At 39.7% G+C, this 24,331-nt stretch overlaps 1 protein-coding gene across 2 annotated transcripts; it reads left to right on the forward strand.

Annotated features, from left to right (window-relative positions):
- Nucleotides 1-2,072: 2,072 nt before the first annotated feature.
- adora1b (adenosine A1 receptor b) lies at nucleotides 2,073-16,298 on the forward strand. 2 transcript variants are annotated; one of them, XM_077542916.1, is made up of 3 exons: nucleotides 2,073-2,221; nucleotides 3,020-3,536; nucleotides 9,896-16,298. In XM_077542916.1, the coding sequence occupies exons 2-3, from the start codon at nucleotides 3,196-3,198 to the stop codon at nucleotides 10,662-10,664; spliced, it is 1,110 nt and encodes a 369-aa protein (XP_077399042.1). In that variant the 5' UTR covers nucleotides 2,073-2,221; nucleotides 3,020-3,195; the 3' UTR covers nucleotides 10,665-16,298. The 2 variants fall into 2 exon arrangements, with proteins under 2 accessions (XP_077399042.1, XP_077399032.1); XM_077542906.1 differs by lacking the exon at nucleotides 2,073-2,221 and having other exon boundaries at nucleotides 2,869-3,536.
- Nucleotides 16,299-24,331: the final 8,033 nt, after the last annotated feature.

Raw genomic sequence — 24,331 nt, forward strand, 5'->3', positions numbered from 1 at the left:
CATAAAAGAAATTGCTCCTCTTATGACCTAATGTTAAAGACGCTGCTTGGATGCCTCCCGCGCAGAAGTGCTGGGTTTCGAGTCTTAACCTCCTGCAGGGTTTAATGCTGGCCATTTGAATAGTGGTGTTACAGCCCTTTAAGCAACAAATATTTGAACGTAAACAGTGGAGCAACATATGTAGACAGATATGAAAACAACCCACACAGACCATTTTCATGTAAGAGCTATATTATACTGTATTACACTGCCAACGGGGGCCAAGGCATGCACACTCGAAGGAGCAGCACAATGTACAAATATAGTAATTATTTTTTATTGGCACTGTCAAATATAAAGGCATTTGTATGAGTGGAAAACCAAAGAGTAAATTATAAGAAAAATCGTGCAAAATTAAGACATTCACTGCCATTGACGGCTATAGACGTAAAATATTCATTTGAACTATTTCTATTAGTTCAAAATTGTTTCCACTTTTGTTAACAAGAGTATGAAAATCTAGGAAAAAATGACTGTACATTTAGAACACATATAAAATGTGTGATTAATCGTGAGTTAACTATTGAAGTCATGCCATTAATTACAATAAAATTTTTAATCGTAATTAATCGCATGACTTCACTAGTTAACTCACAATTAATCACAAATTGTATATCTGTTCTAAAAGAACAATAAAAAAATCTAGGTTTTCATACTCTTGTTAACAAAAGTATTGATTTTTTTAAACTAATAGAAAATCAATTTTTGACGTCTGTAGCCGTCAATGGCAGTGAATTAGTTAAAATTGGGAGTAGCGATTAAGAGGTCCTTGTACCCATTTTTTTTAATGGTCAATTTTCCAAATGATCATCAAATTTGACACCAAGCTCCGCCCACATTAGTGCGGTCAAATAGCATCTCTGCTCTGTCTCAGTAGGCTACCTGCTTCCAATTTGACTAATCAAAATGGCTGACTTCCGGTTCCACTTCAGCGCAAGCACATGCTGTTGAGTCTTTTTTTGTGTGTGTCTTGTTATGATAGACATGCCCAGCCAATTTTGTGTTGATTCATTAAAGGTGTCAGGTGCTGATTTAATCATTTATTTATTGGTAAATTTACCAGAGGGTGCTAGTGAGTGAGGGTTTTGGGTAGTGGTGTTGGGGACCCCTAAACTGTCATGTCTGGGTAGAGCTGGCTTTGGTTGAGGGTCCCGATTGGTCCTGAGTGGATGCCTGCCCTTCCGCAGGCTGACCAATCCGGGCCCTCAGCCACTTGTGCCTGGCCCCAGGTGTGACTAATCCCCTAATTTGTGTGGGTGCATTTAATTCCCGGGTGGTGATCAGTCCCTTGTGGGATCATTGCCGATTGTCACGGTCACCCCCGGAGTTTGTTCTGTCGTTTTGATTTTGAGTTTGTAAAATAAAGCACGCCAGTCTCGCCTGCACTCCTGTTGTGGTTCTCCTGCCTCCCTGCATTTTGGGTCCTCCACCTCACACGCCGACAGACACCACGCCGCTCCGTGACCACACCGTGACATAAACTACCCAAACATTCACCAGTATTGCATTTATCAGCATGCCTAAAGGCAATTCATTGCACTCTTGATAAAGCTTATGTGTTGGGTATCATTAGGTTTGTACAGGTGTGCCTTTATCTGAGCTAGTTATAGTCCTCAACTCTTATCTACACCATTTGCAAGAGTACAAGGTCCAAATCTCTGCACACTTCTGTTGACGACGTTCCCGTCGTCCCAGGAAGGATGCCGCTTGGCTCCAACCACACCGGCAAATCTAACGTGGACATGATCGTTGAATTTCTCCTCTTCGTTCAAGACAAAGCCGTCGTTATGTCATGTGGTATGTTACTACAACTCTACCTTGAATTACGAATTTAATTCATTCCATGACAAAGCTCCAACTCTGTGTACTTGTATTACAAATTAATATTACCCATTTAAATGAATTCAAATGTCGTTAATATCACCCCCAAAGGCCAAAGTGGATTCCGATGTATGCAGAATAAAATATAGATGGCCAACTAATCGTCATATTAATTAAAAAAATATATTACATGTTTTTACTTTCCATAACGCTTACAATAAAGACTTGAATTACAGAACATTTGATTGTTACAATACTTTGTCCTTTGCAAAAGCCTACTAAATCGGCTGTTCTTGTATAGACTCCAGCAAATCATTTTCTGCTTCCACCAAGTGAATGAGAGGAGCCGTTCAATTGATTGGTAAGTAATTGGTGTTCACCCCACAACAGCGCAAAATGCATGTTTTTAATTTAAGTCTGCAAAAATACTAAAACCCAGTCTAGCCTGCCCCTGCACAGATTTTGACTGCACCTCACTTGCACTCAAGGAAATAAAGCCCATAGACACCCTTTGCAAAAATTAAAATGGATATGGATATTGGTAACAGGGTTTTAGTAAGTAAGATAGTAGAGTTAGTAGTACCTTTTAAATCACGTCTTCTGTCTCCAATTGGTTGTTGTTTCTCGGCGTGGTGATATTTTGTTTCTTAAATTAGAGGCATAAGACACCCCCCCCCCCCCCCCCCCCAAGGTCTGCACTACCATAATTTGATGTAGACAATTATTATGTACACATTTTTGGCTCAGGTCAAAATTGATCATGTGCGTGAATAGAAAGTGAACAGTGCAAGGGTCAAGTGTGTATGAGAAAAAAAAAGAAACTGACACATACCACCTTTGAATTTTGGATTTGAATTTGAACCATGTATAGCCTACCTGCATATTTAAATCAGTACATTCGTATAGCTTTTGTTTTAGTGCATGTGCCCATAAAAAGGATCCTATTTGGAAGCAATTGCACAAAAGCCGATGAGATCCAAGGAAAAGAAGGTGGGGGCGCCATGCGTGTTGACGCACGAATTATAGTGTATTTGCTCCTCTTTTGTTCGGTCGCGCAGTCCCCCCAGCCCCCACCCAACACCTCCTCCTCCTCTTGCCCCGCGCGCATGCACGCACGGAGAAAAGGATGCTCCTCATCTTCTTTTTCCTCCTCCTGCAGGAGATGCAGCCGAGTGGAAGCAGCGCGCATCGGCGCCGCGGACGCACGAACCTCCGCACCTGCCCCCGGATGCACTGAGCAAAAATACGCGCGTGTCAAACTCAAGAGGATTTTTTCTTCCTTCCTTTCTTTCTTTCTTGGCTTGTTTCCTCCCCCGGACGTGATCCTCTTCAAGGATGCCCGGAGCACTGCTGTCCTCCCGGTCCCTCTACATCGGCATGGAGGTGGCGATCGCGGTGGCGTCCGTGGTGGGCAACGTGATGGTGGTGTGGGCGGTGAGGATCAACAAATCCCTCCGGGACACCACCTTTTGTTTTATCGTGTCGCTGGCGTTGGCCGACATCGCAGTGGGGGCGCTGGTCATCCCGCTGGCCATCACCATCAGCATCGGGCTGCAGACGCACTTCTACAGCTGCCTGCTGGTCGCCTGCACGGTTCTGGTTCTCACACAAAGTTCCATCCTGGCGCTGCTCGCCATCGCCATTGACCGATACTTGAGAGTCAAGATTCCCACCAGGTAGCATCACATGATCACTGTTGTCCCGCCTGGGGCTTAATGGGCGACACGTTTAGCAAACTTGTGGGTTATCATGACGAAGCAAAAATAATGCACGCGCGGGGCAAACTTTTGTGCTCAAGGTTGGGTCGTTCTCAAATTCGAATCCTTGTTGTTTTCAAGGGGGGGGGGGGGGGGGGGTAAAAAGTGGATTGTTTTTCGGCTCAACAAGCTCAAACAACTTTGTCTTAATGTCCCTGCTAATGCTAACACATAATGGAGAATGCCATTTACTGGCTAACAAAATTAACATTGATAGGCTTTTAGACAAACAGACGTCCCGTTTTGGCTGGGGCAGTCCTGTTTTGGGCTTAGGTCCCACATCCATTTCACCAATGATTTATTACACAGGTCCGTCCCGTTTTTTGTTTTTGCCACAGTTGTCATAGCGATTAATACGATAAAGCTAATAAAAGGTAATTTATTCATTTAACTATTAAATTTCTTCCTACAGTACATCCAAATTCCCAATTGCATGCTATTTTACATCTGCATATAGTCGGTAGCAGAAACTAGGCACTTACTGGAACTATAACTATACTTCCTGCTTTTGTATCTAAGAATCATGGGAAATGTAGTCTTACTACTCACCGCGGTCGCCACTCACCAGTCAGACAACACAAGCTGAATTTTCTAGAGGTATAGTTCCAATGTTACAATGTGTGACTGATATGAGGTGAACGGCACAGCCAGCTTCCAATAACTGGCGGGCACTTTTTTGCACAAAAAGAATAGAATAAAAAGAATAATGGTTAGTGACTGTGTAGTGCTGTTAAACTGTCAACTAAGATAGCTTTTAGCATTAGCAATTGCGCCACCCGGCCTATATCAGCCGTCTATCGCTTGCGCAAACTACTCCCACCCCACATTGACGAAGATTGACTAGATATTTAATTTGGTGACATTTATTGTAGCGTCCTGTTTTTTTAAATTGGAAAATCTGGTCACCCTATAGACAACACGTGTAGATACACTATGCAGTATCACAATACTCACTTGCTTATATTCTATACCAATATTTTTGCCCCTTATGAGTCACTGAGATGAGAATAGTGGTGACTCTTCTTTGTTTGTGTCTGTTTTGTACAGTACACCAGAAGGAGCAGCACACTGAATTGAATTGAAGCATTAACTCATGAAGCGCAAACTGTTTAAATGTTTACATTTTATTTAAAATTGTTATATTACTTTATGTTTTATGAAGTACAATAGTGCTATTCATAAACACATTACAGATTTTTTGATGATGAGGATAAGATGTGAGTGTTTTGAGTTAATAACGTAATTTAACTCATGTCTCTTAATTCATGACAGTGGATAAATTAACCTAGTGATTTTTTTTGTGCCCTATCTGTAAACCCCTAAATTGCAACAAGATGGTGCAAGACCCCATGGCTGATGGGAAAGTAGTAATTGTGTCAAGGACGTTTCGATTACGTGATACATCTTGAGTGAGATGCTAAGATATCAGGGCGGAGCTAACTTTAGCCTGGGTTGTTAGTGCACAGCAAATTCTGTAGAGTCAATTTGAATCTGTGTGAGTGGCACCAAATAGACTCAGTTTTAGAGTAACATTTACACTTGGAAGAGAGTAAAATAAAGATTAAAAAAAATAAAATTAAATTAAAGTCACTCAAGGGTTGAGGAACAAACTCACGACCTTCAGCTTGGGACACCGCCGATCTACTTCCTGAGCCATGCAGCTCCTGCTGTGTGTTAATATATTGCTCGTGTCAGGTGAAATCTTCCTAACTCCAATTTGGAGATAAGCTAACAGGAGGACGGGCATGGTGGTAGTGCTCTGGTGGTAGTGTGGCAGTCTCCCAAGCTGGCCGTGAGTTCGTTCATCAACCCTTGAGTGACATATATTTTATTTTTTTCTCAATTCTTTATTTTACTCTCTTCCAAGTGTAAATATTAGCCTACTCTAAAACTGAGTCTATTTAGTCCCACTCAAAATAGATTCAAATTTACTCTAAATAGAGTAAAATGTGTGGAAGAGATGGAGTACAGTATTAGCCGCATGTGTATTACACACACGTTTATGGTGCATTAGTTCCAAATCAATTAATCAATCAATTTATTTAGATTCATTTTTAAAAGAAAAAAGACAATAAAAAGCAATATTCAAATTCAAAGTAAAGCAAAAGAATGAAAGAGGACAGAAAGAAGTTAAAATTGTTTTGTCTGCCCCTGATCAACTAAAAAAAAACAGAAAACAAAAAAATGCACAACACAAATTTATAATGCACAACAACACAAATTTAATGACAACGAGCGGTCAAGACGCTTTCAGTGTTACAAGATAATTCAAAATAATTCAACTGTGTGTCCTTGTGCTATATATATATATATATATATATGTATATTTATTTATGTTTTTTTAAACAAATTTTTATTCAATTTTAAAAGAAAAAAGACAATATAAAGCAATATTCAAATTCAGAGTAAAGCAAAAGAATGAAAGAGGACAGAACGAAGTAAAACTTGTTTTGCTTGCCCCTGATCAACTTTAAAAAAAAAAGCGCAAAAAAACAACACCAATTTAATGACGAGTGGTCAAGATAATTCAAAATAATTCAACTGTGTGTCTTTGTGCTGTATATATTTTTGCAGTCATTTTGCTTTTATGCTTTAAAACAAAAAACTACAAATAGACTGAGAAGATTTCACTTTAATGCACGACTATGAAGAACCTTTATTTTTTTAGTGTAGCTATGTTAGCTCATAAAGCTGACTGACTGTCTTTTTCTGATCATATGAGTGGAGATTACATTTGTTTGAGTGACATGATTAATTTCAGCTGAAAACTAGATTGGATTTACCTTAGGTCTCATTGATCAGAACAATTAGCTTGGCGATGTCATTTCTGCTGAGTCATGTAGCTCTTTTTTCCTCTTCCTCTATGACTAAAATAATTTGACTGTAGTAACAGGGTTGTGTTTATGCTGAGATACACCTTCAGAGTATCAGAGTAATTACTGTTATTAAAGTAATTTCAAGTCTGCACACACACACACAAAAATAATAATAATAATAATAAAAAAAAAAAAACAAGACTAGCAAGAAATTATACCCCAAAAAGTTGATTTAAAACTTATTGGATTTGTAAAGTTGGTCATTAAAAGAGGTCAAGTAAAAAAGCCATTTTAGGGGTTGCACAAGAGGTAATTGGTATGTTAAATCATTTTTTAAGAATCAGTTTAACTACAGCTAGCTACTGTTACATTTTATAAACTATAAAACGTACGCAGATGATTTAAAATTTGAATTGAGGAATGGCCAGCTCATGCAGGATGAGGCAATTCAAATACTGGAATACCTCCATATTTTTACTATTCATAATAAAATAATTCATTCTATTTGATTTTATTATTTGTGGTTATATTAGAATTATTAAGCCATTATGAAATACAATGTTAAGTGTGTGAATAAACTGCCTTTTGCTCCATTTCAAGATGTGGCCGTCCCAACACGTAGAACCATGATCAATACTAATCCAACGCATGAAAGCTGAGCCTAATTGCAACATTTCCTTTCGCTTCAGGCGAAATGTGCGTAAATGTCGGAAGGATGAATTTACACCACAGGTCCAAAGTGCATGCTTCCCACTTAATGCCTTTATCCTATTTTTTTCTGACTGCCTTTTTCAGTGATACATATCCCACATGACTGTGCTTGCATTCTTGGAACACATGAAATAATATCTGGGTCAATATCACTATACGTGTAAGTGCCTTTGGTGACCTGATCTAGAGCGCTCATCATGAAAATGTGGCAGAACAATGAAGCTCCTGAGGTCTTATTATAGGTGGCCCAACATTTGCACAATGCAAATATACTGTATATGCCAAGAAGTTATTGATAATACAAGATAATGAGATATTGCAAAAATTAAACCATATAGACTTGTAATTGTATATTGTATATTGACATGTAATTGGCCTGGACTGACTCTTTCCCCCATTCATTTATATAAGGAAACATCCACCTCCATTACTACACTTTATTTGACTTATTTCACAAATGACACATTTAATTGAGCATGATGACATTGTATTTAATGTTTACATATTCAAATATTATTAAATATTATTTACTGTGCATGCATGTCTAATATTTACATCACGTTTAATGCCTATATACATTTAATGTGGCATATTGATATTATATTTAACCTCTAATATGGCATGTTTACTGTACATCATATTTATTGTTTTATACCTCACTCGTGTTTTTATGTATAAAGTATTTAATTTTGTATGCAACTCTCACGTTTGAGATCATTGACATCATATTTGTTGTTCTATGCACCTTGAATGTAGATATTTACCTCATATTAGGGCCCAACATATACAGTATGGGTTTGTTGAAAATATTGATTTTTTTTTAAATGATATTTGGCAGAATAAAATTTAGATAACCGATCATTTAAAAAATATATAATGAATGAAATGAAGATCTTTTTTTTTTTGTCCCTTAAAGCTTACAGGCAGAACATTTTATTGTTTTAAGCCGTCGTGTTGGTTAAGTTTTGGATTAGAGTTGGGACAGAGGACAGAGATTTATGCACAACACAGACACACTTCACACAGCCTAATACACTACCTTTGAAGCACAGCTGCCTGAGTGTTGTTGGCGCCTTATGGCTGCGGACCAGGTACCTAACCCTAACCCTTACCCTAACCTGCTCAGTGCATTTGGGTCCTCGTTCCCCGCCTGATACTCCCCCCATCCCACTTTCACATGTGCACGAGTATTTGAGATGCTGTGGGTTGTGTATTTATGTGTGCCTGTTTGCTGAGGTTCCCTCCCAAAATCCATACTCTCATGCTCCTCTTACATGAGCTTTGTCTGGGGCTGTATTTTTTTTCTCGTTTCCGTTCCTCATGTTTTTTGTGTGTTTTTTTTTTGCATCTGAGATAAAAGTGACCCTGTTGGTCATTTTTATTCTATTGGCTAGCATATTTCAGCTAAGTAATTATATTTAATGTTTTGTACGGTTTGGTACGGTCAATGCTTTAATTGAACAGGTGACAGAGCTCAACACCCACACTTTCCCGTACTCCATATTGACTATTTGCACCGACGTCACGTGATCACGTGACTGCCCTATGACAGACGGCGGAAGGAAATGATTGTTGAATGGAAGTGGACGAAGACCCGGAGCGACTTAGTGACTTAGCAACTGTTATTTTACAAATTAAAAGTTATTATTGCCCATCGAGCCATGGAATCTATTACTTCAACCGAAGGTCGCCTGTCAGTCGAAGTTGCACATTTAGTCGGGACTCATAGAGCGCGATATTTACTTTAGTTGGAGATCGCTAGTTTGAAAAAAAAAACCCTTACCTTCTGTTGCCTGCTGTTTTTACCAAGTTTATCAAATCGCCGACTTTAACGGAATTCACAGCGCACGACCTATATCATTACGTAGTCAATGCCGTCTCTTCTCCTTACATCGGGGCTGATTTAAAAGCTTGTCGCTAACTGAGTCTCTGGGACGAGATGCTACACTCACACCGGGGGACAATATACCTCGTAATGCAAAGGTAAAACTTGTTTTACGTGCTAACTGACTTATTTCGTTCTATATTGAAACGCTGTGATGATGTTATGTTACTATGTTTACTAGCATGGAACAAATGACTATCGTAGTGGCAAGCTATGCGCTAATTTCATGAATATGACTCCGGCTCCAGAGTGAAAAACTCCAAGCACAAAGACAAAATCCCCCATTATTAAACAGTCAAATGCACTTAATAGTTTTGAAGAAGGTGCGTTTTAAAACTAAGCTGTGTGTTTGTGCAGTTGGAGTGGACGCTAACTATCTGGCTCGTGTCAATGTGATTTAAAACACGTAATTCAACACCTCCGTTACAATCTTTGTTAGAGTGTACGTTTACTAGTAAAATGGATGAACATTTCTCTACTAATTACAACATTTATCTACTAACCTCGTAAAAAATGATCGCTGCAAATCTGTGAATACTTTGTGGGCTGCCAGTCCTTTTTGTTGATTGCTGCTATCAATCGACGTCTTTTTTGTCTTCATTAGTAGGTATGTGATAAAAAGCAACATTTGGTTTACTCCTTTGTCTGTCTGTACAACCGACCGCAAAGCAAGATATGACCATTTTATAAGATAATCGATTAGATAAAGGACTTTACGCTGTACCAGATTCAATGGTTACAATACAGGCAAGTGGTTCTTTTGCCGTCCAGTGTCCCTGAGGGGGCGTTCCCATGAGAGCTGTGACGTCACGTGCAAAAGGTCAATAGGCACAAAGCTGACGCTGCCTCTCTGTCGGCCCCTTCAGGTACAAGCAGGTGGTGACGCCCCGGCGAGCCGGCGTGGCCGTGGTGGTGTGTTGGACGGTGGCTTTCGTGGTGGGCCTCACTCCCATGCTGGGCTGGAACAACCTAGGCCGCCTGCAGCAGAACGGCTCCATCGGCTCCGACCTGGTGGTCACCTGCCAGTTCGAGAACGTCATCAGTATGGACTACATGGTCTACTTCAACTTTTTCGGCTGGGTGCTGCCACCCCTTGTGCTCATGCTGCTGATCTACGCCGAGATCTTCTACATGATCCACAAGCAACTCAACAGCAAGAAGCTGACCGGCAGCCACAGCGACCCCAACAAGTACTACGACAAGGAGCTCAATTTGGCCAAATCTTTGGCACTGGTCCTCTTTCTCTTTGCCGTCAGCTGGCTGCCCCTTCACATCATCAACTGCGTGACGCTCTTCTGCCCCGATTGCCAGAAACCCATCGTCCTCCTCTACATCGCCATCCTGCTCACCCACGGCAACTCGGCCGTCAACCCCATCGTCTACGCCTTCCGCATCAAGAAGTTCCGCACGGCCTTCCGCAAGATCTGGCAGCAGTATTTCTGCTGCAAGGACACCCCGGCTCTGGAGCTCCAGCCCAGTGACAGGAAGTGGCACAGCGTCAACCCCGAGCCGGCTCGGGTGTCGCCCCCGCAGGAGGGCGACAGGATGCCCGACGGCCTGCAGCCTCAGAACCAGAGCAGCGAACCCCTGCAGCTGAAAGAACACCCGCCGTTATTGGAGCAGAACGCCATTTAGCACAAGGAATGGAGCCCTTTGGGAATTAACCTTTAAAGCACAAGAACCCTGGTTCTGAATGTGGTTCGATGAGGGGTGCCGTCTCCTTTTAGGTGTTTTTGGGAGGTGATCGAGGCGGTCCTTCCAAACCGTAGCAAAAGGATTGATCTTTACTCAGGAGGAATGCGCTGATATGAACCTTTTCACCATGACGTTAGAGGTACTTCTGAGTGGCAAAAGCTCCAGCGATCTATGACAGCACCACTTTTGACAAAGTCAGAACGACTGAGGAAACAGGGTAAATGGCTTGAATGAGGATTTTAGCCGTATTTTTCCCTCACTGTATCTTAAATGTGTGAGATGTCAGACACACAAGACTCAATGGTGGAAGTTGACACAAAAGTAGACATTAACATGATCATTGAAGGACTGGCTAATCTGCTCGGATTACTGGCACAAACATAATGCATCACTCTGTAGCGCTGACGTTAGCTAGCAAGCTAGCCGTGATGTTTTGCTACATTACGCAAGACGACCCAATCAAACATTTTATGCATACCTGTGAAAAATTGCAGTCCACAAACCCGATGGTTTGAGTCCCAGTCTGTCCATTTAGACATGATCACTGGCTTCTCCGTCATCAGCAGTCTTGCTATCTTTTCCAAACTACAGTTTTGGACATGGTTTGATTTATCCTCCTCACAGTTTCCACTGGATTCATTTGGATATTTTTGAAGGGCATCGGAAATATCTAAAGCTTTTGGGGTTTGTCTGGCACATAATGAAAAGGTCTATAAACTTGCAATAATTTCATAACATTATGACAGTGAGCTGGTGATACTCGTAGTGCGTAAGGCACAGACGGGTTCTCCATTTTTTGGGGGGAGAGACATTTTTCCCAAGAATCCCTTCGTAATCCTCTCACCAACTAAACATAACTACCACATGACGTTAGATATATTTAATATAATAATTTTTTCAAAAGCCTATTTTCGGATTGATTTTTTTTAATGAGAAAGGAAGTTGTGATAGTATGAGAATAAAGTCATATTTTTTCCAAGAACAAAGACACAATCATATTTCACCTTTTATTCTGTAAACATAACTTCATTCTAAAAATAAAAAAATAAGACTGTTCTTGGGGGGAAAACATGTCTTCTGTTCTTGAAAAGAAGAGGACTTTAATCCTGTTAAGCCTTTGGTTTGAAAAACAAAACAACTTTTTTTTATTATTATTATTATTATTATAGTTTTTTTGTTTTTTTTTAAATTAATGCTCCTGTGAAGATATTTCACAATCAGATAAGACCTTGGCCCAAAGCTAAAATAATGAGAAATAATTGGTTTACTGTATTATGTTTGTTTGTCTGGCATATTTTATTGATACAACATAATAATCTACTGGAAATTATTTTTTGGACTCTCTTGTGAACCCTAGTTTCAGAACCACTGGCAAAAGAGACGTTAAGCTTGAAGCTGTTTCCTTCATTTTCGCTGCATCGTGTAATGTAGAATGTGCATATTAATGTGAATGAAGAAGAACAAAATCAAGTCAGGCTGGATTTACACAGCATCCATCATGTGGAACAATTTGGCTGCAGAAAAAAAACTGATAATGAGAAATCCTCAGGGTTGCAGAGACGTTTACATTTAGTGAACACCCAAAACAGAGGCATCGCACTCAAGGCGTTGCAGCAACCACACGTTTGCCCAAAGGATGTCAAGCCAGTAAGGAATCTTAGTCAGTCCTGGTGTAATTATTTTGAGTATTTTTTGCAAATTTAAAAGACCCTGTAAAGTGAAACGGGAGATGTGTTTCTCAATACATAATATACTGTATGTTTGAAGATAAGTGCTGAAAACATGAGCAAAGACTCAGATCTATGGAGGTGTTTCATTGTTTTTCACCATTTCAGGTTTGCTGATTTTATTGGGCGTGGCTAAAATGTGCCGGATGGCTCGAGTACCCCCCCTCCCTCACCACTATATAAAAATTCATCCGTATAGTCTGCTGGCATATCTGCTTTAGAGTGCCTCATTGTCTGCCACAAGTGTGTGGATGTCAAGCAGGCAGTTGAGTGAGAAGGATAGAATATATACTTTTTTTTTAACTGACTTGGCAGCCAGTATGTAGACTCAGGGCTTCATAATGATATGCTTGCTTTATAGTGACCCATTGTCTGCCGCGAGTGTGTGCATGCCAAGCAGGCAGTGGAGCGAGTTAAGTAGAATTATTATTATTATGTTTTGTCTGACTTGGCAGCCAGCATGTGGCTTTGGGATGACGTGGCTGCTTTAGAGCGCCTCATTGTCTGCCGCAAGTGCGTACACATCAAGCAGTTAGTGGAGCGAGAACGGTAGAATTTTGTTCTTTTTCTTTTTTAAAGTTTGACTTGCCAGCCATTATGTGGACTAGGGCTTCAAGAGAGCGTAGCTGCTTTAGAGCGCCTTGTTTCTGCTGCAAGTGTGTGCATGTAAAGCAGGCATTGGAACATGAAGAGTAGATTTATTATTGTTTTAATCCGACTGCAGCTAACATGTGAATTTAGGTCTCGGGATGGCGTGGCTGCTTTAGAGCACGTCATTGTCGCAACATAAGAAAAGCCCAAAGATCGGCCTTGAAAAATGGGGTCGAGGAGGGGATACGGCTGTCACTTTTATGTTCTCACTGCCTCACATTGACTAATAATTGTTGGGTTATTAAATGTTCATGACTTGAAAACACAATGACCTGCTGTGTAAATCCAGCCTTTAGACGCGTTGCTCTATGAATGTAATATTAATGTAAATACCATATGAGGGCAGCTCAGCTGTGATCTCGCAACATCTTCAGGGTATCTTCATCGCACAACAGCAACGTACAGTCAGCGGGCGCAACGGGACAATATTTTGCACAAAGGTGTGTACGTGACGACCCCCTTCAACACACAGATGGTGCACCCTCCCCTCGCCACCTCCCACACCCTCCTAAAGGAACCACCCATTCAAACGTTACATAATTTAATGACGACTTATGGGTAAACATGTCCTGTGCATCAGTCTTTTTCGGGATGTAAACAAACAAAGGCCTGTCTGAAGGTACATCATGTGATGTTATGCTGTAGAAAAAGACTGACAGTAGTTGTCATTTATTTATTGACATTTATTATTGTTGCTGATTTTTGAAGAAATACTTATGTTCTACAATTCTATTTGGTGAATGTGTAATTTATTAGACCAGACCGCCTTGGCATTTTCACTGGTGCGTACCTCCCAGTTTGGGAATCCCTAAACTCCAGGAAGTGAAAGGATGTAGTTTGAAGCCTGAACAGATTCCCTTGTTTCTGGAAATACTTTGTAAGAGATGTTTGAGTGTGGCTGTGGGGACTTTTTGCCTGCCAGTGCCATCTCTGTTCTAGTACGTAAGACCAGTCTTACCCAAGGACAACACACCTGGCACCACAACCATGGCCAGCTTTGAGTAAGCAAGTGAACCACAGCCTATAAAAAGGTCCCGATTGCTTTTGGGAGTTGGCCAAGTTGCTAACAGATTCAGTCGCTGCTACCCGTCAGCTATGGAAAGTGAATCGGTTTCAACATATGTACAGTGGTGCCTTTTGATATGGATGACCTATCTTAGGTCTTATACTGCCACGCGTTATCCAAAATAGAACCCCAACAGTTCTAGACGATTTTGAGCATTTTAACTCATCTTTCAAGACAAACAGAATATTGTGTGCTGTGACTACATAAACAGGGTGAGTGCCACATGAAAGATTGCGTTCCATTCTTTCATTAGAAAAAAAGTATGTGTCTACCTTACTCCGTTCTTTAGTAATCACCATTTGAAAATAGTTAATTTGAGTAACATTGAGCAAAAATTGAAAACATAAGAGCTTTTTGTGAAAAGATAAATTTTCTGCACAACAGTGACTTTGACACTAATATTTTTTGTTTAGTGACGCTCTGTGAATTACATTTAATGTGAAAAAGGCTTTGATCAATTATGTCATCCTTGAAAACGTTTCATCAGATTCGTCATGTTTCATTGTAATACTACAATACCATACTACCGGGAGCATATTGAAAAGAGATACAATGCTGCCATCTGCTGGCCATAGTTAGTGGCTGTTTTGTGATTTTTACACCCATTCACAAAAGGAGCGCTCCGCAGCAAGTTCCAATGCCCATTGAGATAAGCAAAACAAAACATAAGTAAACGTCAACTAACGTTTTTGGCAGCATTCATTTGGATTTTAGTATATGTCGTTAAACGTTTTTGGCGGTAAAAGAGTTAGGAACTTTTCAAAATGCAAGTATGTTGTTTGGCAAATTATTGCCTTGAGACAAAAATGTGAGCAGTTTTCCAAGTTCCAGATTAAGACAAGTATGTAATAAAACACAATGCAAAACGCATTGACAGGCTAATAAATAGCATCTATGTGGTGGCGTTATAACACTTTTAATATATATATATTTGTACACAGACGGTGCAAGAACAGACACGGGCAATGTAAGGTATGTATTCTTTATCATGTGTGAAAAACGACTGATATTACTTCAACTACATATCTTACAGTAGTAGTGAAACTCTTCTTTGTTTGTTTTGGCATGTCTGTATTATACTGCTCACCAGTGACTAAGTCACGCACACCAAAATGAGCCACTGTGAATTAATTATGATGTGCAAATGTTTTATTTATTTTTTACTCTATTTAATCATGTTATCTATTATTTGTTTCTGTAGACTACAATATTATATAGGGCCATTTTGTCTATTAAAACAACCCCACACATTACCAAAAAAATTTGCTGCTGTTTTTTTTAAGAATGCTTAGAACAGATTAAGGGTATTTCCATTCATTTCTATGGGGAAAGATGCTTTGACATATGAGTGTGTTTCATTAAGAACAAATTCACATATAACTTGTATCTCAAGGCACCACTGTATGTAAAAATAACAGTACAGAGAACCCCTGCCTATTAACGACTTGCTTCACAAATTAACCTAGTCCCATTTTTCGCACCCTTTCTGTTGTATCATAACATGCCACAAGATCTCAAGCTTCATATATAAGTGAGGAGTTAAGTAGTACTTTGTGTTGTTATAGAGAAGGATTTACCAATTCTTGCAGGTTTTAGATGTTTCCGCCTACCAACACACCTGATACTAAAGATCATGATCATTATAGAAGAGGAAGGGGGGGGGGGGGCAAGTTCGGTCCTCGAGAGCCATGATCCAGCCTGTTTTCCATGTTTCTCTCCACTGACACACCTGATTCATGATGACGATCGTTATCAGGCTTCTGCAAAGCTTGCTGATGAGCTGATCATTAGATTTAGCTGCACTGAAGGAGGGAGACATGGAAAACAGGCTGGATAGTGGCTCTCAAGGATCGAATTGTGCCACCCCTGTTATAGAGCATTTTAGCCACGTACATTTATATGCTCACTTCCGGTGCATCTTTTCTAAATATAATGTGTAAGGCAATTATTTTTCAAGGGTAATGTTGTAACATGGGCTTAAAATGACATTCAAGTATTTTGGGAATCATAACTTGTGAAATGGCAATTAATATGGGAACTTCTTTGGGGATGAAGTGGGAGTGCATTTTTTTTTTTTTAAGGAACGTTGTCATTGGTAAAAAAAAAAAAAAATTAAATGATGACATACTATACATGACAGTGTCCTCAGACCTCTGGCTTTAAGTTAAATAATTTGTAAACTATTTATTTTTAAAGGTGGTGTTGTAGGATGAGTTAGAATTGAGAAAGTGTTTTGGAATCACATTAAGGTTTAACCTACTAATGTATAGAATTTTAAACATTTGAAAGGGTGTCATTTGACTATTTGTGGAGGTTAGGCCCACAAATTGCAAAAAAATCTGCAAGTAAATGACACCCCCAACCAAAGGTTTGTAATTTCCTATATGTGCTACAAGATGAAAGCAACGCACTTATTGGTCTGACTAAATGAAGCTCCTCCCCTCAGTTCAATAATGACGCTTGGCACCAAGATGCCACCAGATGGCACCAGAACAATACTTTTATAGTAGACATGGACTTGGCAGATAAATAGGCAAATCATTAAATATGCGGGGGCTCACTGTATTATGGTTGAAAGGCGGAAGCACACCTGACGGTGTGACTCACTGGTGTCACCTGGTGGTCATTTCCAGTTCCGTTCCCGCTCAAGAAAATACCTCCAACTCAGTCAAGTTGTGGTACTGACTTGATCAGGGATTGCGGTACGCCTCTCTGGACCTTGCTTTGTGCACATTGGGGACAGAAAACGTCCTTTGCCGAAAAAAGAAGGAATCGTACAATCATCCAAAAGGACATGCGTAAGCATGAAGAGTCAGGTGATTACACGGGATGGAGAGGTGAACCTCAATGACTTTTGTCCTCATCGTGAGACCGGATGATTGTGTGAGTGTCTTGACTATTCTGTAAGATTAATATTTTGCATCATAATGCATTAAATTATGTTCCGTGTCACTGGAAAAAGGAAAGAAAAAAACTTGTGCTCACTGTCATTCATCTGTGTGAGGTTTTGAGGAGGTTACACTCAATTAGCTATTCACCATGAAGAATTCTTACCTTACAGAAGAATTGAGTAATTTCCACCAGGAAATGATCAAATGAAATGCTAAAAATCAAATCTTACTTTCAAACCTGTTAAGAATGAAATAAAGTCTGAATTAAGGACAAAAGGATTAGAAGTGTCACTATGTGTTGTTATTGTTGTTAAAGATTAAATACAAATATATTGTACTAAAAAGCTAAATATAACTAATGCTACTTGCGTAGTAATTCTTTATTGTAACACTAGAGGCAGCCCACGAACCACAGTTCTAGATCATCCTGTTGATCAAACTCTTTGAGCAGGAGAAACCGAAGATCTCCGCCTTTGACTTGACAGCTAGGCTGGATGAAGCTCCACCATTTAAATGCCACTAGAAGGAAGCGCTACACTGTTGATGGTAAGAAGAGCTGCAGTGTTAGCATGTAGCATTAGCTAACAGCAAGTACCTCCTTGAATTTTCGGTGAAGTTGTTGACGTGGTCGGCGGGGTAAAGGGGCCGTGATGAAGTGCTGCCTCCACCTGGGAAAATAAAATCTTTACGACCCTCGCTTTATGGGCTGCAGGGAGGTACGATGAAACTACCGAGCATAAGCCTGATAACGATCCTGTTGATTGGAATCAGCTTGTGTTGGAAGTGAGAAACCTACAAAACCTGCAGGACTCCGGCCCTCGAGGACCGAGATTGCCCACCTCTGCCCTAGTGTCTGCGTGGTTGTCATGGTAACAAAAGCCAAACACCATTTGCATGAGGCAGAACCAGTGTTCCAAGTGGATGTTAAGTGCACTGTAATTTTTTTATATCTTTTGTTGATTTTGACCAGAGCTTTTATCTCGACACTTCCATCCATCCATCCATCCATCCATTTTCTTTACCACTTTTCCTCACAAGGGTCGCGGGGGGTGCTGGAGCCTATCCCAGCTGGCTTCGGGCAGTAGGCAGGGTACACCCTGAACTGGTTGCCAGCCAATCGCAGGGCATCTCGACACTTGTAGATCTGTAAAGATAAAAAACAGAAGAAAAAAAATCTGATGAGTAAGCAACATAAGAGTACGGCCGTCTCTCTTGTTTAGCACAGGAAGGAGCATCGAAGTCCATCCAGGGCACAATGTATTCATGTTAGAGCTCTTTGCTTTTCTACCTTTTATTTTCACAGCACGTCCTCGTTTGCTGAGGTGTGATTCCCCCTCTCAGGTTTTCATGCAAAATTTCCTGCAGCGCTGTCACATTTATCATTAGCAGCTTTGCATAACACTTTGGGCTTCGGAAGCTCAGATTCTCTCCCTATAATTTTGTGAATGCTGAACATTCCAAGTGGGGAACATGGATGTAAACATAATGTAAAATATGAAAAGATAAAAGGTAATTAATACCAAAAAAAAAAAACTAAATACAATGGAAGCATTACCATACAAAAGAAAGGAATACTCTATACCAGGGGTGTCAAACAGACGGCCCGCGAGCCGCGAGATGATTTTGTAAAGTAAAAAGAAAATTTTAATGTCTGACCAACTAATCAATTAGCAAAATAATAATTTCACAAGCAGTCTTCAGATGAGCAATGCAACTTGTAAATGGAATCGTCCTGGAAGTTATCATTTATTTTAGTTTGTTAAAAAAATCAAATAAAATAAATCATAGACCGACATAAACGTGTTAAATACGACACCAATTCAATTACTGGTAACACAAATACATTTGACAAGGATTAGCGTGATTGTAACTTCATTGACTGCGCCACACAATGCATTCTGGGAACAATATATATGCAAAACAGGTCGATTTAATACATCCGGAACTCATACAGGCAAAGTGTTGCCGCGTTCCATTTGCCTTCAAGCTTTTTCAGTCTTGTATTGAAAATACAATTTTTTTCATTTAAATGAACTACATTTCACTTTAACATCAGCTTTTCAGAAACTGCATACTAATCTAGTTATTATTTATATCCTATTCAAGCATTTTATTAGATTACATTAAACTATTGAACGATTCCATTTTTTTCCCAAACTGCCTTGAAGCACAAGCGTCGTACTGAAGATACATTGCACCAATCAATGCTCTGGTTCAATAATATGTTTGTTTTCACATCCCAATTGAAGCAGTGAGTGGAGTTATTCTTATCATGCTGACGTGGTTTCCTGAACGGATGCTTAGGCTGGATATCAAGTTCACATACTACGGCTAATAAAGCTTCTGCAGGAGCGGGTTTCTGTTTGTAACCTTCCCTTGCAGCGGTCCACGGTCCTTTGGGCTCGTGTGGGTGTGACCATCAGCAAAGCTTTATGAAGGTAACATTTTAACATCATATGTCATTGAAAATCGTCCCAATGGTGGCTTGTAACTGGAAAATCATGGAAGTCAAGACGTTCGAAAAACAAGGAAGCACATAATATACTTCCATTTTTATTCCCTGTGAGTTGTTGTTAAGCATCCTTGACTCCCTTGAAAGGCACTATATAAATGTATGCATCCATCTTCTATACTGCTTATCCTCACTATAAGAAGTACTCGTCACCCTCCTGGTACAGAACACAAGGGCGGTACAACCACTACCAATCTCGCAACATACTGACATGATGAAATTGTCTTCTTATTGCCAAGGTGAAACTGTATTTCCCGCTTGTAAGTGAGCCAACATTGTGACATTTATGTCGCGGGAACGAATATGTAAGAGTGTTGTGCCCGCGGTCCACTATGTAGCGTGACTACATCGCTCTAATGGATGTCATGGCAGAAAAACGACAGGTTTTACGCCTGGGTGTTTTTTTTTTTTTTTTGTAATCTGTAATCTCCTCTAGTTTGTTTCTGTTTCCAAAAAGTGTGAGAGAATAAATGCATGAATGAATGAATGAGACATGTATGAAAGACATATAAGAATTGCTATTAAAGAGAGATTAGAAATGTTATAAACTAGGCATTTCAGCCCCTTTTGTCTGTCAGTATGAATTAATATTGCATGTATGGTGGCCAGGGGGGTTTCCAAATTCAGAACACTTTTTAAAAAATGTTAAAATAACAGAACAGAACATGTTTTAGCCATTTCTTCATTATTTAATTTATTTATTTCATTATTTAAACTTTGGTTTGACCCTCAACAACTGGAGGGTTAAAGTGTTTCCATTTGTCACAATTCGGCTTTATTGTTTTTACTTGAGGTCACTATTGTAAAATATTACAATCAAACAGTAGATCAGTGTTGCTAGCTCCTCAGTAAGGAAACTATTGGCTGTCTGCCATCACCTAATTTACACAACTGGCAATTGGGCTATAATTGTAATGGAGGCCATAAGAGAGAGAAATAATATCATGGGAAACAAAAACAGAATAAACCCCACCCCGTCAAAAATAAGTATAGAAGTACAAATGAGCTTTTTGTTGCTGAAACTTGGTTTGTTTGGAATTTTTCCTCTCAACATGATTTAAATGCTTTGATGAAACCCCCAGTGCTATCACATTTAATCAAAAACTACATTTCAACAGGCTACATTTCAAAGTTTTGGGTTTTTTTTTTAGCGACAGGGCATCAAGTTTTGACAGAACGTATTAGAGAGGAAAAAGAATGACATGCAAAAAATGACACCCATAGCGGGAATTTAACCTGGGTTTCGGACCTTTTTCTCAGCCCATTGTGCGGGTGCGCTACCACTAAGCCAACCGCCGCGTTCAAAGCTTTCAAGAGGATGTAGGGCGATGAATCAGTAAGGCAATTTTGCATACGAAGTATACTTAGATTGGATTGATTTCAGATCTAAGACATTTTAATATAGTGCAATGGTCGGATTTTATTTAATTTTAGAAAAGACACTTGCTGAAACATTGTTCACGTTTGGAGGTGTAATGGAACGCGTAAGGCAACTGTCACATGACATCCTGATTCTGAGACAGATTTAGGAACGCGATTCGAATCACAAGTTCCGCCCGGGTTCCGGTACGTGCCAAAACGCAGTTTTGATTTTGCCATCACTACCGTCTGGACACCATATGCAGGATACTCCTCCAATGATGACGCAATGGTCGCAGCTCGATGACGACGCATTGTCGCAGATTGATGACGTATGCGCTAATTCTCGCGTGACTGCGCGCGAACCGTCAGTCTGTCAACAACAATGGTGGATAGCCGTGTTGTAGTCATTTTGCGCAGCCTCCTTAGCTTGCTAAATATTTAGCTTCTTTATTCCCACGTTCAACGTGCGGTGTTGTACTTCAATCACCTGCCATTGTCATTTCTCCTTGTGTTCATCTTTTTCATGTTGTTTTGATACACGCAAAGCCATGTTTGTTCTGTAAATTGCAATAAAGTTAGAAAAAAGTGTTTGTCTTCTTCGCTGATTCTTCTTCTACGCCTTCCGTTAACTCCCTGTGGCTGCGCTACAGCGCCACTCCAGACTTGGCATATACATTACAGCCGTTAAACGTACTCAGCGTCTTCTTTTGGACACACGCAAAGTCTTGAAATGCTTCTGTGTGTACGAGATTTGTTTGAGGAACGAAGCCAGCTTTGCTTCCGTCTGGATGAGGCCAATTCTGATATTTGGCATAAAAAACCTCTGAACACGTATATGCTGATTAATATTACTTTTTTGTTCCTTAAAACATATTTTAATTCAGAGGCCACTTTCACCCAAATTTGATCCAGCTAGGCCGAACCAGTATGTCTGTGGCATAATAAGCTTTAAATAATGAGGGGGCGGGGGGCAAATAATTACAAGTATTTTCTGAAAATATTCCCATGTATTATATTAATACAGAGTAATCTGAAATTTCTTGAAAAAACTAATTAAAAAATCAAATCCTGAGTAACAGCCATATTTTAGAACGTCATTTAAGTAGTCAGTGCGCCCGCCAGTGGACAAAACCAGCAACAATAGTTCATTTTTAGTGAAAAATTGCAGTTTGTGTTGACCTCACGGGCCAGATTGGACCACTTGATGGGCCGGTTCTGGCCCGCGGGCCGTATGTGTGACACTCCTGGCTGAACACTTTGACTGCAAAATTTTGCAAGGTTTGAATGTATTATTCCAAATAGCTCTCAATAGGAAATGCTATTTGTAAAGTGTCCCGGCGTCTGCGCATGTATGTCAGCGTTGAGGCAGTTAATCCTGGACTGGCATACTTTTTGCATGTCATCCCACTGAGAAGCAATCAATGATTAAAAAAAAAAAAAAAACTAGGCCAACGAGGCTGGCAGCCTGCTTGTCGCTTCTCATCTTATGTGGAACGTGAAAACCTTGCTGGCACGGATACTAATGATTCCGTCTGATTAGCATAAAAACAAGCGAGAGTCACATTTGCATCAGATGGAAAATGTCGATGCGGTGACGTTGACCTGTTAAAGTCTAATCTGTTATGCATCATAATTGCAGTTAATGAACACTTGATCTCAATGAAATTGTTTTCCGTGCCCAGGTAGCTCGGCTAGCCAGGCTTCCTCCAAATACATTTTAGAGTTGTCGGGGCATTGAGGACTCAAAGTTGTCCAGAGGTGTGATTGTGAATGGGAGTGCTTGTTTGTCTAGCTAGCTAGTAGTTAGCACATTTGCCTTTTTTAAGGTTCCAACCTGGATTTGGGCCCTCCTGTATGGACTTTGTATGAAGAAGGAAAAAAAATCAATCAATTAAGTGTTTGTAGGCTTGTTTGTCTATATTTGTCCTGATAATAACTGGCAATCAGTCCCATGGCAACCACGCCAAAGATTTATTAGAAATGTTCTCAAAACTGGACGATCAATCAAAAACGATCTGATGAATAAAGGAAGCCCAACCCTGGAGCTTAAAGATCTGCTTTAAACACCAGGTCAGAAAATGACCCGTTAAGATTCAAACTGAGTGGTTCACCCCTGAGGACTGGCTGTTTAAAATTCATATTCGCACATTTCACGAGTGGCCTCTTGAATAAAAAAAGACATTGCCATGGATATAAGATCTCTCTAAACAGCAATGCAACACTCCTTCTAAATATTATGAATGGGAAATGGTTACTGAAATATATAAAATAAAATAAAAAATCTTTTAAAAGAACATTTTTCTTGCACTGAATGTCCCTTTAATAATTTAGTAAGCTATCTTTTATTGCTGTTTTATTACTGTTTAAAAATGTCTTTGGTTATTTTGTTTTTAACTGATTTTAAATGTTGTGCATTTAATCATGTAAAACACAGTTACCTTGGGTGCTATATAAATTAAACAGCCTCGCCTCCCATTTGAATGTCAGACTGCCATGTTTCTCAGTTTGGCTCATAAATGTGTAAATCTAATTAGTGCAAATAACTGGGGTTCTCAACTGGTGGGTTAAGAGCCAAAAGTTTAAACTAGATGGATGAGAGCTTAACAATTCACAATATATATATTTTTTAAATTATTGCATTCAACATTGATTTGGTTCCCCTCAATGTTAGATAAGAGAGATAAAATGATGTGTGCCACAGTCAGTGTCAGTCATTACCTGGCCTGACTTTATGGGTCTTCTATTTGCCAGCCAGTGCCACCTGCTGGTCAAGTACAGTATATCAAACAAAAACATCATGGTGTACTGCGGTCACATTTTATACTCACTAAACAACTCAACTAAAAAGAATTGCACCTATTTATTTGAGATATTATAAATTAAACATAAATTAAAGATTATAATTTTATTTAGAATGTTATTTATTTGGTCGTAAAAGTGCATGTTAATTAATCATTTCCATCCGTTGTTCCCAGGCAGATCACAGAAACAGAAACAAAACATCAAAGAGAAAAAATGACTGATTTGCTTTTAGCCATATTTTGAAGGTATTAAAAGTGCGGTACAGTGTTCCATGTCTTACAGCCTCTGACTGACAGAGCCGACCGTCCAAACGTAGTTCGTCTGTAAGGCACATGACAGTCTCCTCTGACCACTGACCCGGTGGCTCTGCTGTTCGTCGATTTCAGCTTTACAAATTCATTTCGTAGTGGTGGTGCCAGTCCATGGAGTATTTTATATGTTACACAAGCACATTTTTAAATATTTTAAATGATTAAAACTCATAAGATTGTACGTCTCCAAGATACGACAGTGATGGTATGAAATATTTATTTAATATTTGTATTGCTCTTTTATATAATGGTTCTATTTGTTTGAGTGTGGTTTCATTTGTGAGA

This window comes from Vanacampus margaritifer, chromosome 1, assembly GCF_051991255.1.
Source record: "Vanacampus margaritifer isolate UIUO_Vmar chromosome 1, RoL_Vmar_1.0, whole genome shotgun sequence".
Classification (NCBI taxonomy): domain Eukaryota; kingdom Metazoa; phylum Chordata; class Actinopteri; order Syngnathiformes; family Syngnathidae; genus Vanacampus; species Vanacampus margaritifer.